The following is a 15,322-nucleotide window of genomic DNA, read 5'->3' on the forward strand; positions in this document are numbered from 1 at the left end:
AATTGGCCCTCCTGCTTTCCAAAATAGAAGGCTAACACCCATTCACCCAGCTGAAGGGTCAGGGTGATACCAGATCCACTATTCCCCAAGCCTGTGTAGGCTGGTTGCTGTATCCCTGACTACTGATTAATAATAAAGGAGTCAAATAGCACCTTTTGATTCGATTTCCTCTGAGAGGCTGTTCTACAAGCATGGGGTCAACTTAAAGGAAGCAGGGTTTTGTTTAATATTTTCTCCTTTCATTAGTGCACTTAAATTACTTTCTTGTAAACTCTGCTTGTTACCTAAATGTACTAGCACTTTTGTTACCTAATTAAGTTTCTTATCAGAATTCCAACCAAAAATAACAAGAAATGTAATAATGATAAGATATCGTGCCCCCTCAAAACAGATTTTCTTTTGCGCTTTATCTCTTGGTAGTGTTCTGGCTTGTTTAATTAAAGTATCAGAAATTATTAGACTCAAATTATTTCTTGATCTAGTGCTCAAATTCTCCTGAAAAACTGCTTCTTCTGCCTCAATATTTAAACCTTTATCAGTATGAGGCAGATGAGTTTCCACATGTTTGCAACTGGATTCATGTAATTCAATATAATTTTGGAGGACAATCCTAATTTAGCCGCTAAGTAATTAAGCAAACAAATCAGATTTGGCTACCCTGAGCTGCCGTGAACATTTAAATACTCATGCTCTTGGATCAACAAAATGAACAACGTCCATGTGCAAAAAACAAATCTTATGAAATTCTAGCATGGAGATGTGAAATTCAAAGCAACGTTCTTACTTTTTCATCAGAGGGATGGGGTTCAAAATATCACCAAGTTCAAACCACTAACATAAGTTGTGTTCAAGGAGGGTAGTCATGTCTGTTACAGACTTTACCATAACTGATGAGAAAGTACAAGTACATCACAGCATTGAGAAGGAGAAAACTATAAGACACGTTGGCGATTTGTGTTCCTCACACTCTGTGAAAAAAATTCAGGTTGGAATCTGCTTGCTTCTGGTGGAGCTGTGTGAGAGGTTCACGTTCTTTGAAGTCGTCTGCAACATGATCCCCTTTTGCACTATCAAGCTTGGCTATCACAATTGCCAAGCAGCCATCTTAAACTTGTGTTTTATTGGAACTTCAATACTTACCCCTGTGTTTGTTGGATGGCTCACTGATGTCTATTTAGGAAGAAACAAACTGGTGTATATTTGCTTGTTTCTACATTTTCTAGGTGAGTGTCCTCTGCTGATTGGATAGTTTTGTGACTTAATTGGGTAGATTTTTGTTAGAATTTTTAGTTTATATTATTTTCACTCTGCTTTTAGCATAAAATGTGATAAATGAAGTAAGAATGTGGTTTCAATGTATTTCATTCTTTGTACTATTTGAAGAATGCTAGTAAGTGTGTGTGTGTGTGTGTGTGTTAGAGAATGCTTTGATGCCTATATCATTGCATTTATATTTTACAATAATTACTCCTTTACATATCTATCTTACTCCTCAGAATGCCCTCCTTTCCCAAAACCTTTTTACCTCAAGCCCAAATTCATGACAAATTCCCTCAGAAATGTGAAATGTATTTGCTTCACAACTAAGATGAAATGTGCTAAAAAAGGTTTTTGAAGTTCATGTAAAATAATTGAGAAATGTTTTTATCCAAAGGTGGTCGTTTAATTAGTCATATAGTAATTAAGATTGCATATGATGGCATGATTTCTATATTATTAACTATGATTATATGCTTTAGAAATGAGTAAATTAGACACTACAGTGTGTGTCTTTACATATGTATTAATATATATCTGCAAAAGTTTGGGACCGATTGCAAGAAATGCTGGGAAAATATCAAGATAGTTTAATAAGGAATAGAGAGCAACCTGAAGAACAGACTAGAATTTTAGACTGAAAAGTTCAAGTTATTCTTCCTAAACAACAAGAAGTCTCTGAAAATACCATGAAAACAACATTTGAGAAATGCTATTCTGCAATACAGGATGGACAACCACAGTGAGGGATTAAATAAAGAAAGATCAGAAAATCTCAGGATGATGGTTAAAGCAATAAAGTGCCAATTCAGGAGAGAACAAGTGAAAAGCTATAAGGCAACTAAATAAAGGTACAAATGTGATGGGGGTCAAAAATTAGCTCCAAGTTTCTGATCTGAGCAACTTGGGAATATAGCATGCTGTTCACCAATAATGAGAGGTGCAGCCGAAATGAGTGTTGGTAGGTGGACGGATGAGAAAGAGATGGATAGATATCAGGTACTCAACATATCACACAATCTCAGGCAGGTGGTAAATTACCATTCAGAGAATCCATTGGAGTTTCAGTAAAACCTGGAAACTTCACAGCTTTAGTTCTGTGGAATAAAAACTAAGTCACTGCATGGCAAATAATCACTCAACATTCAACAAATATTTCTTATTGACTACTCTTTACTAGACATTATTCCAGGTCTGTAAATGCAATAGAGAAGAAAGTAATCTGTTCCTGCTAAAGTTGACTTTTTGGTGCAGGGAGAGAGAAAATAAAAGAGGAAATAGGTATGATGTCATGTGGCAATGAGTTAGGATGAAAAAATAAAGCTGGGTAGGGGGACAGGATGGAATGGATGGTGATGAGGCTGCTACTTGGTACCGAGAAAAAGTTTTCTGATAAGAAGACATTTAAGCAAATCCCAGACTAATTTACTCTGCTTACCTTGGTAACAGGCCACACCAGTAGCATTTGTTGACTTCTTGTTTAACATGGTAATTTCTATCAGTCTAAATTCTGAGGTCAGTCATCAGACAGGATGGAAATCCCAACTTTGGAATTCGGCAAACAAAAGACTTAAGTCAACTCTACATCCATTCATTTTTTTACTAAAAGTTATTTCCTTGTTGCCCTCCACTTACAGCTGCCATCAAATTCCACCTGTCACTAAATGTCAGAGGTTATATATAAAAAAAGTCTTCTGTCTGAATTGCTACTACCCTAGCTGAAAAAATGCAGCTTTCTTCTTTTTGACCATTCCAATGGCCTACTTACTCGGCTGCCAGTTGTCAATCAGTCTCCAGTTCATACTCCATTCTACCAACAACACTGACTTCCTGAACAAATAAATCTCTATATTGGTTCTATTATCTAAAAAATTAAATCCAAATTTATTAATTTAGCATACAACAACCTTACCAACCTATTGTAAGTTCACCTCTCCAGACTAGTTCAACATGCAACCCCAACCTTGCTAACTTCTCCTGGCCTCCTTCCCTAGTTTTCTAATCTTATACATGTTCTTCTCTCTTTCTGAAATTGTCACCTTCCCTTATCTTTCCATCCCTTATCCATGATTGGAAAACTCCTGCTATTCTTTCAAAAACCAAATAGTGTTTGTCGCTAGCTTCTCTGTGTTCAACCACACCCATATAATGCTTATACGATTGCATCCATCACTTTATAATATAATTGTCCACCTGCATGGCTGACTTCTCTGACGGACTCAACATTTCCTGGAGAGAAGAGCCAGCGGACCCCCACCACCTGGCAGGGGGTATGACACATCATGGTGCTTCTATGGAGCTACTAAATGCAGGCATACTGATGATGAGATACACAATTGCACACATCACAGAGGAGACTTTTCTTCATGTATGTCATAGATTTGTCTCTTTACTGCGTCATTTTACAACAGATAGGGATAAAGTTTTGATTTAACACAATCAGCCTATTATGACATTTTCTCAAAAGATGGAAGTAAAGTGCCTTTCTAAGTTACACAAATATATCATTCAAACTTAAAGTGCCTTGTTCCTAAGTAAATAGTTGCTGCATGAAATAGTTGTCCTGTCCTTCCTCTTTGGACATCCCTTTGTCTAGCCAGGCCTCACATCATACCTACAGAAGAGAAGACTAAGTGGTAGAAAGAGAGCAGTTAGTTTCATATCTGGCTAACCTTAAAAGGGAACATTTCAAACTCAACAATTTAAAGGGCCCACCTCATGGTAAATGAATCTGTTGCGAAATAGCTATTAAGGACATATATTCTTTACATTGTGAAAGCCTCTGTAGGGGAGATGGAAGCATTAGACCAAATCTTTATCTGTAAGGAATTTATAATCTAATTGAGAAAACAAACCACATGAAATAACTGTATAAAAATTTATACCAAATAACATTAATGCCAAATTAATAAAATAAAGAGCAAAACGAACACGGAAGAGCCATTTTTCACTAACGGAATCATCAAAACAAAAAACTTAATGATGCTAACTAGTATGAATGAAGATCTTCTCATACAATGATGGTAGGAGATTAACTTGTTGCATTGTTAAAGAACATTTGCCAGTGGTATTAAGAAGCAATAAAAATAGGAATGCCTTTGACTGAGAACTTAGGCTAATAAAGATGTGCACAAAAATTATGTGTCAGGGTATTTTACAGTATTCATTTAAAATAACTGAAAAAGTATTTTAAAACACATTATGATTAGAATATCACATCATCACTAGAAATCATGTTGGAAAAGTATAAAGGTATTTTAAAAATCGTTCATATTATTTGGTTACATTAAAAAATCAACAGTGTAATCTCAATTTATTTAAGTAAAATAGATTTATAAAATATATTTATATATATTTAAGTAAAATATTTTTAAGTAAAATATAAATATCTATAAAATATTTTATTTTATAAAAGTAAAATATATATGGTAAAGATGATCTCTGAGTCATGAGATTATGGGCCTTTTGTATTATTCTGAGTGCTTTCCTCTATTTTTCAAATTTTCTGAAGTAAGAACGTATTACTTTTGTAATCTGATGGGGGGGGAATACTACTTCCAAAAAAAAAATTTATTTGACTACTTGATGGTAGGAGGTCCAAGAAGAGGGAGATTACAACTGGGTTACTTTATAACATTAGGCAAGCCACTTAATCTCACTGAACCTATTTCTTTAAAAAAATAAATTGAATAAGAAAATCTATCCACTCCCATCACAAAGTTTTTCCAAGATGAAACAATATAGTCCATGAACATGCTTTGCAAAATATAAAGAGCTTAGCAAAAGCATGGAATTGTATAGTAAGTTTTATTAGACAAGGAAAGTCAGCAAGTGTGGTCCCTGCAAGGTGGAAGAGAGAAGGATACTCGACCTTCTTTTGTCACTTTATGTCCCCTCTCCTTCCACTCACACTCCTCTGTCCCCAGCCTTCTCAACTCCGTTTGTGGCAAAGAAGGCTCCATCCAGCTGTGTGAGAAGTAAGAGAAATAAGAAAGACATTACAAGGAGAAACAGAAGTAGGAAAGAAAAAAAAAAAGGCTGTGTTCTCCTCTATGATAATACTCTTCTTAAAAGCTTTTAGGTAATAGGCTTCTGAGACGTCTGGGATCATGGTGTTTTCTGTCACTCGATTGATTAAGAACAAAAAACCTTTATTAACCGTGGTTTTCTCTGGAGGTGGGAATACTAACAGCTTCATTTTTTATACAATTCTTTCCTGAGCTATTTTAATTTTGGCAAAATAAACATGATTTGCTCATACATTCTGGGAGAAAACATAGCTCAAGCTTGAGGAGAAAAAAAAACCCTAAAACTCTGGATTAGTTAAGACACATATTGAAGGAAATTTTTACAATTAGAAAACATCAGGCTATCCCTGAAATTGCAATGACTACCATAAATGTTTGGATAAGACAATTACAAAATGATGCCACTGTCAGAGGAAAAACCCTGTTTAAAATGTGATTTGGTGATCCAATTGTTCTATGCTACATTTACTCTTTTTTTTTTCTCCACCTACAGGCACTGCTTTGTTATCTGTGGTGGCTTTTCCCTTGGAAGATTTCTATCTGGGCACTTACCATGCAGTTAACAACATACCAAAAACAGAGCAGCACAGGCTGTTTTATGTAGCACTGTTGACCATTTGCCTTGGCATTGGAGGCATAAGAGCCATTGTCTGTCCACTGGGTGCTTTTGGCCTTCAGGAGTATGGATCACAAAAAACAATGTCTTTTTTTAACTGGTAAGTAGCACTGGCTAGGAGAAAAAAGAGGCTTATGACCGTTCTCACTGTTTACTTTCTGATGCCATTTGGGTAGTAGTTGCTCAGTCTTTGTGATGAATTGGACTAAGTGACGACATGATGAATCTGTGATGATGATTCAGTCAGTAATCACAGGAGCTTCTAAGTCTCATGCAGACCAGTACAGCTCACCAGCACCTTCCCAACACACGCGGATACATTTATCATCCAGGTAAAAAGATTTGAAGTGCCTTGTCCTGCAGCATAGAACGTGGCTTTGGAACCAAAGAGACCTGGGTATTAGTCTGGACTCTGCTTAACACAAGCTGACTGACCTTGACCTAGTCATTTATTCTCTACTTCAGTTTATTCATTTCTGAAGAGGGATAATACCTCTTCTCCAGTTTTATTAGAGGTAACACCATGTGTATTGCTGTTAAAGAACTTGGCACATAGTAAGTGACCAAAAAATGGTAGCTGTTAGTATGTCTGTATTGTAATAGACTAATTTGGCAGAGATTATAAATTTCTAGGCCAACACAGAGAGAAGATGCAAAGATGAAAGAAGTATTTTACAATTTGTTAAAGCATCACCCAGCATCTCTGTTTCTCACCCAATTCGCTCCCAACACCTAAAAGAGTTTATATTCCATGAAAATCAAACAGCCTTCCTGTGAATCTTTGTCTCTCCCAATGAGTTCTTATGAAGTTCATCAGTTTTTGTGTTTTTTTTAGGAAACAATTTATATTACCAAATACAAATTCAAGAAAACAAATTAATATATGGATCTTAAGGGAGGGTAGTTAAGCATTTACTATAAAATTTATTTGCTATTGTTGTTATCTATCTATCAGTGGATGTCAAACAGATGTGAGCTACATTGTCCATTTTTAGAGTGAATAGTGTCTATATGTATATGTATATGTATATGTATATGTATATGTATATGTATATGTATAGGCATATGTAGCTATCCAAGGCAGTTCCTCTTTTCTCTCTCTTTCTTTTTCTTTCTCTTGCTCCCCTTTTTTCTTTCTCCAATTATATTAATATTACAAAGCACTCAGCCCTATTTTGGATTAAGTCCTAATGTCAGAGAACAATGCAGTCTTACCAAAGGTAGAAGGGACTCTTTACTTCCTTGCAGCAAATTCTGCCTCCTTGACCTGCCCAAAGGAGAAAGAAAAATCCTTCTTTTTTATTCTATTTGGAGGTTTTAATCCTTAATTAGCAACATCATTTTGATTAAATAAGACTCTGGAGGATTAAGACTGGAGAGCAATCAGTTGTTCTGAAAGATAGCTCTGGAGAATTTATTGTACTGTGGTCTTAGTCATTCAGAGTTGTGTTTAATCAAAGTGACATTTCTCAGTGTTGATTACAAAGGAGACATTATATGAATGAAATATTTCCTTTGGGAAACAGAGGGGACTCCCACTGGGTTTGTGCTTTAGGGCTTCAGGAAGGGGGATGGGGAATGGGGTGAAAATGAATTTCTGCAGCTGTAAGGAAGCAGGCCAAATTTAGGATGAACGTACTTAGATTTTTAAAAATTATTTTCTGATTTCACTAAATAGCTCAGTATTTTAAAAATTTAAAGTTAAAGCATCTAGAAATGTGTATAAAGAATCAGGCTGTTATTCTTTAATGTGATAAAAGAACTGGATGGTAAGATCCTTGAAGGCTGAATTTGGTTGTCTTACCTTTTTTTATTTTTCTAGTTTAAATACTAAACTACAGGCCAACTTTTATGAACGTTCACTTACCTTACTGCAGTTTATAGCAATGAATGCTGATTCCATTCCTGTACACAGTGCAGGAGCCAGTGACAAGATGGACAGAGACTCCACTGGGCAACCAGACAGCTGGCAGAATCCTGGCTCTGTCACTTAGGAGTTTTGTGGTCTTTGGCAAGTTCCTTAATTCCTCAGAGCCCCAGGTTCCTCATCCACGAAGTGGGAATATCTTGGAGAGCTATTGTATCACTTATATATAAAGTATCCTAGCATATTATAGGTATTCAAATTATGATAGCTATTGTTATGATTATTGCTAAATCATAGATAAGCATCAGCTGAAACCATTGTCTAAATACTGGGAAAGAGGGAACCCATTTAGGAGGAGGTCAACTTTGAAAGGAGCAGTTTATTAATGTGTAATCTATGTCTTCCAGTCAAAAATGCCTCTAGAAATTACAAGCCTGGTAAATATAATGAGTTTCAGCTGTGCCTTTAAAAAACAACATACCCCTTGAATCTGTAACCACTTGAAGGCTGCATTCAGTCCTATTTGCAGCACAGATGTCAGATGTTCATAGTTACGGGACCTTTAATGAGATGTGTCATTGCTTCTATACCACCTAAAGCTTCCCAATGATCATGTTAAGTAGCATAGACTGGAAGTCTCAGGCACTGAAAGCTCCACTTCCGAGTTAAGCTGCCAAATGTAGGTGAGAAAACCACTCCCAGCCAACATTACCATCTGGTACTGGATCTTCCTCAACTAATGCACCTCACTACAAAAATAAAGCTAAACTCCCTGAAATCAAGAGACATAATAATCTGCCAACATCCTTGTGTCATTATCCAGATCAGAGCCTGGCTTTCCACATATTGCAAAAGCTGAGGTGGACAATTAAGGATCGCCATACTGGAGATCACCTAGGTAAATACACCTGTGCAGATTCTTTTCTGGAAGCAAAAAGAAGGAGGATAATGAAGTCTGTTCCTGGCCACAATTTTAAATTCTACCACAATTAACCTCAAATCTTGCTTCTGCATTTCTCTACTTTCTTCACCTGATGATTTGCATCCTATCTGCATATCACAGTCTGTTGCTAAGGGGTTACTAGGGTGAATTATATACACAATTAAAAGCTCAAATAGAACATTGGTAAAGTTCTTGAAAAAAGTCTAGAGACTGACTTACTTCACCCCAGAATTGTTGACTATCTGGTACTCACATTGACTCTACATGGTATCTGAAATATTCTGATTTTAACACTTACTCAAATTAAATATATTTTATCTTAGGAAAGCACTAGAGGTAAAAATGTATTATCCCACAGCATTTTTCCAGAATCTATTTTAGTATTCACAAGAACATTGAGAACAATGATTGTTAATCCTAGGTGCACATTAAAGCCACCTGAGGATTCTTTTTTAAAAAGTACAAATGCCTGGGTCCTGCCACCAAAGATTCTGATTACATTGGTTAGAGGTTGGACCCAGGGACCAGGATTTTTTAAAGCTGCCCAGTTAGAGTTGAGAACCACTGTTCTAACGCAATGTTGCTGATTTTAATTATCACTTGAGAGCCTTGTTGAAAATGTTTCCCAGGTCCCACCTTGAACCTCCTGGATCAGAATTTTCTGGGAGGACAGGCGGGAAATGCATATTTTAAACAAGTATTGTCTTAGTCTATTCAGGCTGCAATAACAAATCAGCATAGATTGGCTGGCTTATAAACAATTGAAATTTATTTTTCACAGCTCTAGAGGCCAGAATTCTGAGATCAGGGTTCTGGTGGGGGTTCTCTTCCTGGCTGTAAGACTGCTGGCTTCTCACTGTGTCTTCAGAGAGTGGAAGGGGCAAAGGAGCTCTCAGAGGTCTCTTTTATAAGGGAACTAATCCCATTCAGAAGGGCTCCACCCCTATGATCAAAAGCCCCACCTCCCAAATACACTACTTCCTAATACCATTGTTACAGGAGGTATAACACTGAATACCAAGTTAAGACTTCAACATAAGAAATTTGAGGGGACACAAATATTCCTACCATATCAAGTACTTCAGGTGATTCAGAAGAACAACAAAGTTTGAAAACAATTCCAGAGCCATAAGGAAAGTCTAGTGATGCCTTTGAAAAGAAATGAAACTAATCATTGATTGAACCCACTACTGTGTTTCAGACTGCTTTGGAACTTTCTGACAATTTTATAGCAATTATCATCACATTTAGAAATCTACCTGATTGAGAAATTCAACATAATTCTGAAAAGAGAGAGGAAAAAAATACAAATCTACATATATTCTTCAATCATAAAATCATAATTTATAAGGTACATTTCAGCAAACAAAATCAAAGCAGTTCATGAAATAATCTTATTAATACTCAAAATGTCCTTTGAGTTGCATCCTGAGGAGTAATAGCTTGTAAATAGCTTTGAAAAAATCACCAGACCTTCCCAAATTCTATTTGCACTGGCTTTAGCCAAGTTTAACAAATGCTACCCTCTCACCCTAATAACAACAAGCACTTCCTTCTTTACCTTTGGTATCTGAGCTCAGTGCAACCTCCATCTCCCGGGTTCAAGCAATTCTCCTGCCTCAGCCTCCCAAGTAGCTGGGACTACAGGCGCATACCACCACACCAGCTAATTTTTTTGCATTTTTGTAGAGATAGGGTTTCACCATGTTGCCCAGGCTGGTCTTGAACCCCTGAGCTCAGGCAATCCACTCACGTTGGCCTCCAAAGTGCCGGGATTACAGGTGTGAGCCATGGCGCCCACCGCATGTTCTCTCTTAAGCTTGAAAGGTACGTAAGTCAGGACAACTGTTAAAATTAGAGCGTTGGCCAGGCACGGTGGCTCACACCTGAATCCCTAGGCTCTGGGAGGCCTAGGCAGGAGGATCACTCAAGGCCAGGGGTTTGAGACAAGCCTGAGTAACCCCATCTCTACCAAGAAAAATTTTTTTTTAATTAGCCAGGTATGGTGGGGTGAGCCTGTAGTCGCATGTACTTGAGAGGCTGAGGCAGAAGAATCGCTTGAGCTCAGGAGGCTATTACAGTGAGCTATGAACACCCTGCACCAGTTCAGCCTGGGTGACAGAGTGAGACCCTATCTCAAAAAAAAAAAAAAAAATGTGGGGGGTGAGCGGGGGTTGTTGGCAAAAGAATGAGGGAATGGGAAAGGAGGGAAAGGGAATGAAACGGGTTAAAGAGTAAGAGAGGTAGGGAGAGCTTGGGAGAGAGAGTAAAGCAGTACCCCAAATTTTTAAATTAAAAACTTCTTCAATCCTAATGTCTAGTTACCAAAATCAATATTTTATTAAATTGTCTTTAACAGCTCTGCTGGAAAAAAAAATATGTATTTACAGATAAAAAGGAACTCTAAAGTTTCTATTTTGCCCTTCTTTCTCCAAATATTTGGCTGCCAGAATATTCTTTGAAGTACTTCAGTGGCCAATGGTTATGCTAAAAGAAGCAATGATTGACAACAGCCATCCACCATGAAATCGGTGCCCAAATATTTTATTTCACTGACTCCTCTAAACAGTTCAGTTTTATCCCATTGAAGAGTCACAAATCCCCTGGAAAATTCTCTGAATATTGATCAATGTAGAATAAAATACTTTCTCTGGAATATTTAAATAGTCCACTAATGCTATGAAGACCTGAAACTTACAGAAAATTTGCCTCCTTCTTTGATACTGTCTCAGGTTAGGAAAGACCATTTTAAATAATTTCTCTTCAAATCACCAAAAGTAAACAAGAAGCACATCAAAATTGGCCAGTCTAAGAAATGACAAAATATTTGAGTAACTTAAATTTATTACTAAATTAAGTGAATGTTTAAAATAATCTCATAAGGATGGCTGAGTTTTGCAGCAACAATTTTTCTCATTTGTATTCAATACCATACAATCACGAAGACAAAAAAATTACCACTTATATATGCTCCCAATTATTTGCAGTTCCCAGTCTGTATTTAAAAGTAGACTAAAGAAACATATTTTTACTGCTGCTTTCAATTTTCCTTAATCACTGGTATTTGTTTTGCTTTAGTGCTTTGCTCTCTGACTTTTTGTGTGAGAGGTGCTTTATAAATTCAATTTTCTAGTGAGCTATGAGATGAAAGGAGTCTTAATGGTAAGTTTGAAGACTGTCGGTTTTTATTTCTTTTTTTTTATAGATGATATATATACAATTTCATCCTTAATTATCTGTGGCTTGTCCTGTCCATGGATCAACAAAGACATATATAAAACATGCCTGTACTAGGTAATTCTTTCAGAAAATTACGCAATCAAATATGTTGAGTGGCATTTGTTAAAATACATTTAGTACTTCATGTAAAATCTCTTCCTAGACATAGATATTCAGTACTATAATTTTTGGTTTCTAACTACGTTTCACAAGACTTAAGTCTTGGAATAGTTGTAATTTTCCTTGACCCTCTTTAGAGCAATGCAGTTTACATCACCATGTGGTACACTGAAGACTCACACGGTGTTCTCTGAGATTTTCTCAACAATGCTTAACATTTTGAAAAGAGTTTCCTAAAGACTGAAAGCACTGTAACAGTGCTTTTGGCTCCAGATTCTCTGTGTTGCTACAGCCACAAGTCAAGTGTACGGCTTGCAGCAGCATGAAAGGATAACCTGTGGCTGACCCTAGGGACTCCATACAGTTGTCCTAGAAAATTATAACTTTTTGTACCTCACCTACTTTATCATAAATACATTTAGTGGATCACAGTAAATCAGTTTGCTCAATGTGGTCATGTTCGATGTTCTATTACTTTCTAGGCCAATTACTGAGAGGTTTTAGTTTATTTATGTTGTGTTTGTTTGATTAATTGATTTTTATGAGATGCCATATTATTAATCTGTTATTTAATCTCCATTTATTTTGAACCTAGTACTGTGCTAGGTCTCATGGAGATAAAGAAATAAAGAATAAAATCTTACCATCAAAGAGCTTCACAATCTATAAATGAAAGGCAAAATTGATAAAAACGAAATAATTGAAGAATGAGTATTTGCTTTAGAAGTTCAGAGAAGAAGCGAGACTCTGTCTCAAAAAAAAAAAAAGAAGTTCAGAGAAGAAGCTGGGTGTAGTGGCTCATGTTTCTACTCCTAGCACTTGGGAGGCCAAGGCGGGTGGATTGCTTGAGCTCAGGAGTTCAAGACCAGCCCAGGCAAAATGGCAAAATCCCATCTCTACAAAAAATACAAAAAAAAAAATTAGCTAGGCATGGTGGTGTGCACCTGTGGTGCCAGCTACTCAGGAGGCTGAGGCAAGAGGATCACTTGAGCCCAAGAGATCAAGGCTGCAGTGGGTCAAGGTCATGCTACTGCACTCCAGCCTGGTCAACAGAGTGAGATAGTGTCTCAAAAAAAAAAAAAAGTTTACAGAAGAGAACAAGCAGAATATTCAAGAAAGTATTTAATGAAGGAAAAGAGACTGAATATAGGACTTTGAAAGTGAGAAAGGGCAAGCCAAGAAATAGGACAAGTTAAGGAGGCAAACATGAGTAGGTCTGTTTCTGGGACAGTGAAGAGACTAGCTCAACTTGACACATCTTCTTTCCAAACACATATCACATATCTATCCACTTCTATCTCTTTCCTTTGCTACCACCATGGCCCAGTTTGCTCTTAGCTCTCATCTAGACTTACAATAGCTGTGATTTTCTCCATACCTTGCAACAATAGCTGTGATTTTCTCCCTACCTTGCCACATCTACAATTCATGGAGCTGACACAATAATCTTTCCACTGAAAACAAGATCATATGAGCCCCCTGCTCAATTCCCTTCAAATGGCTTCCCAATGCACTGACAATATAATCCAAACTTCTTGCCATGAACTTCAAGGCCCTAAATGACCTGGACCACACTTGCTGCTTTATCTTTTCTTCTAATATTTCATCCCTTAATCACTATATTAGTCCATTTTCATGCTGCTGATAAAGACATACCCAAGACTGGGAAATTTACAAAAGAAAGAGGTTTAATTTGACTTACAGTTCCATGTTGCTGGAGAAGCCTCATAATCATGGTGGAAGGCAAGGAGGAGCAAATCATGTCTTACATAGATGGCAGCAAGCAAAGAGAGAGCTTGTGCAGAGAAACTCCCATTTTTAAAACCATCAGATCTTGTAAGACCTATTCACTATCACGAGAACAGCATGGGAAAGACCTGCCCCCATGATTCTATCATCTCCCACCTGGTCCCTCCCACAACATGTGGAAAATATGGGAGCTACAAGATGAAATTTGGATGGGGACACAGAGCCAAACCATATCATTCTGCCTCTGGCCCCTCCCAAATCTCATATCTTCACATTTCAAAACCAATGATGCCTTCCAAACAGTACCCCAAAGTATCAACTCATTTCAGCATTAACTCAAAAGTCCACAGTCCAAAGTCTCATCTGAGACAAAGCAAGTCCCTTCCATCTATGAGCCTGTAAAATCGAAAGCAAGTTAGTTACTTCCTAGATATAATGGGGTACAGGTATTGGGTAAATATAGCCATTCCAAATGGGAGAAATTAGCCAAAACAAAGGGGCTACAGGCCCAATGGAAGTCCAAAATGCAGCAGGGCAGTCAAATCTTAAATCTCCAAAATGATATCCTTTGACTCCATGTCTCACCTTTAGGTCATGCTAATGCAAGAGGTAGGATCCCATTGTCTTCAGCAGCTCTGCCCCTGTGGCTTTGCAGGGTACTGCTTCCCTCCCAGCTGCCTTCATGGGCTGGCATTCAGTGTCTGCTGCTTTTCCAGGCACACAGTGCAAGCTGTCAGTAGATCTACCATTCTGGGGTCTGGAGGCCAGTGGTTCTCTTCTCAGAGCTCCACTAGGCAGAGCCCCAGTAGGAACTCTGTGTGGGGGCTCTGACCCCACATTTCTGTTCCACACTGCCCCAGCAGAGGTTGTCCACTGTCCACGAGGGCCCCACCCCTGCAGCAAACTTCTGCCTGGACATCCAGGCATTTCCATACGTCTTCTGGAATCTAGGTGGAGGTTCCCAAACCCCAGTTCTTGACCTCTGTGCACCCACAGGCTCAACAACACATGGAAGCTGCCAAGGCTTAGGGTTTCCACCCTCTGAAACAGCAGCCCGAGCTGTACCTTGGCCCCTTTTAGTTATTGCTGGAGCAGCTGGGACACAGGGCACCAAGTCCCTAAACTACACACAGCACAGGGACCCTGGGCCTGGCCCACGAAACCATTTTTGCCTCTTAGAACTCTGGGCCTGTGATGGGAGGGGCTGCCATGAAGACCTCTGACATGCCCTGGAGACATTTTCCCCATTGTCTTGGGGATTAACATTCAGCTCCTTGTTACTTATGCAAATTTCTGCAGCGGGCTTGAATTTCTTCTCAGAAAATGGGATTTTCTTTTCTATTGCATTGTCAGGCTGCAAATTTTCCGAACTTTTATGCTCTGCTTCCCTTATAAAACTGAATGCCTTTAACAGCACCCAGGTCACTGCTTGAATGCTTTGCTGCTTAGAAATTTTTTCTGCCAGATGCCCTAAATCATCTCTCTCAAGTTCAAAGTTCCACAAATCTCTAGGGCAGGGGCAA

At 38.0% G+C, this 15,322-nt stretch overlaps 1 protein-coding gene and 1 long non-coding RNA gene across 2 annotated transcripts in view; one reads left to right on the top strand and one right to left on the bottom strand.

Moving 5' to 3' along the window:
* The first annotated feature begins 862 nt into the window (after positions 1-862).
* SLC15A5 (solute carrier family 15 member 5) overlaps positions 863-15,322 on the top strand; it is an 89,984-nt gene continuing 75,524 nt past the window's right edge. Inside the window, exons 1-2 of the mRNA XM_055280509.2 lie at positions 863-1,223; positions 5,779-6,001. Coding sequence (XP_055136484.2) covers positions 863-1,223; positions 5,779-6,001 — 584 coding nt within the window. The remainder of the gene's footprint in view (positions 1,224-5,778; positions 6,002-15,322) is intronic.
* On the bottom strand, positions 4,792-10,465 carry LOC129483303 (uncharacterized). The gene is made up of 3 exons (XR_010120862.1): positions 7,117-10,465; positions 5,857-6,276; positions 4,792-5,223 (listed from the first exon to the last, which is right to left on the bottom strand). It is a non-coding gene; the product is annotated as an uncharacterized lncRNA (long non-coding RNA).

Source organism: Symphalangus syndactylus, chromosome 5 (genome assembly GCF_028878055.3).
Source record: "Symphalangus syndactylus isolate Jambi chromosome 5, NHGRI_mSymSyn1-v2.1_pri, whole genome shotgun sequence".
In the NCBI taxonomy this organism is placed as follows: Eukaryota; Metazoa; Chordata; class Mammalia; order Primates; family Hylobatidae; genus Symphalangus; species Symphalangus syndactylus.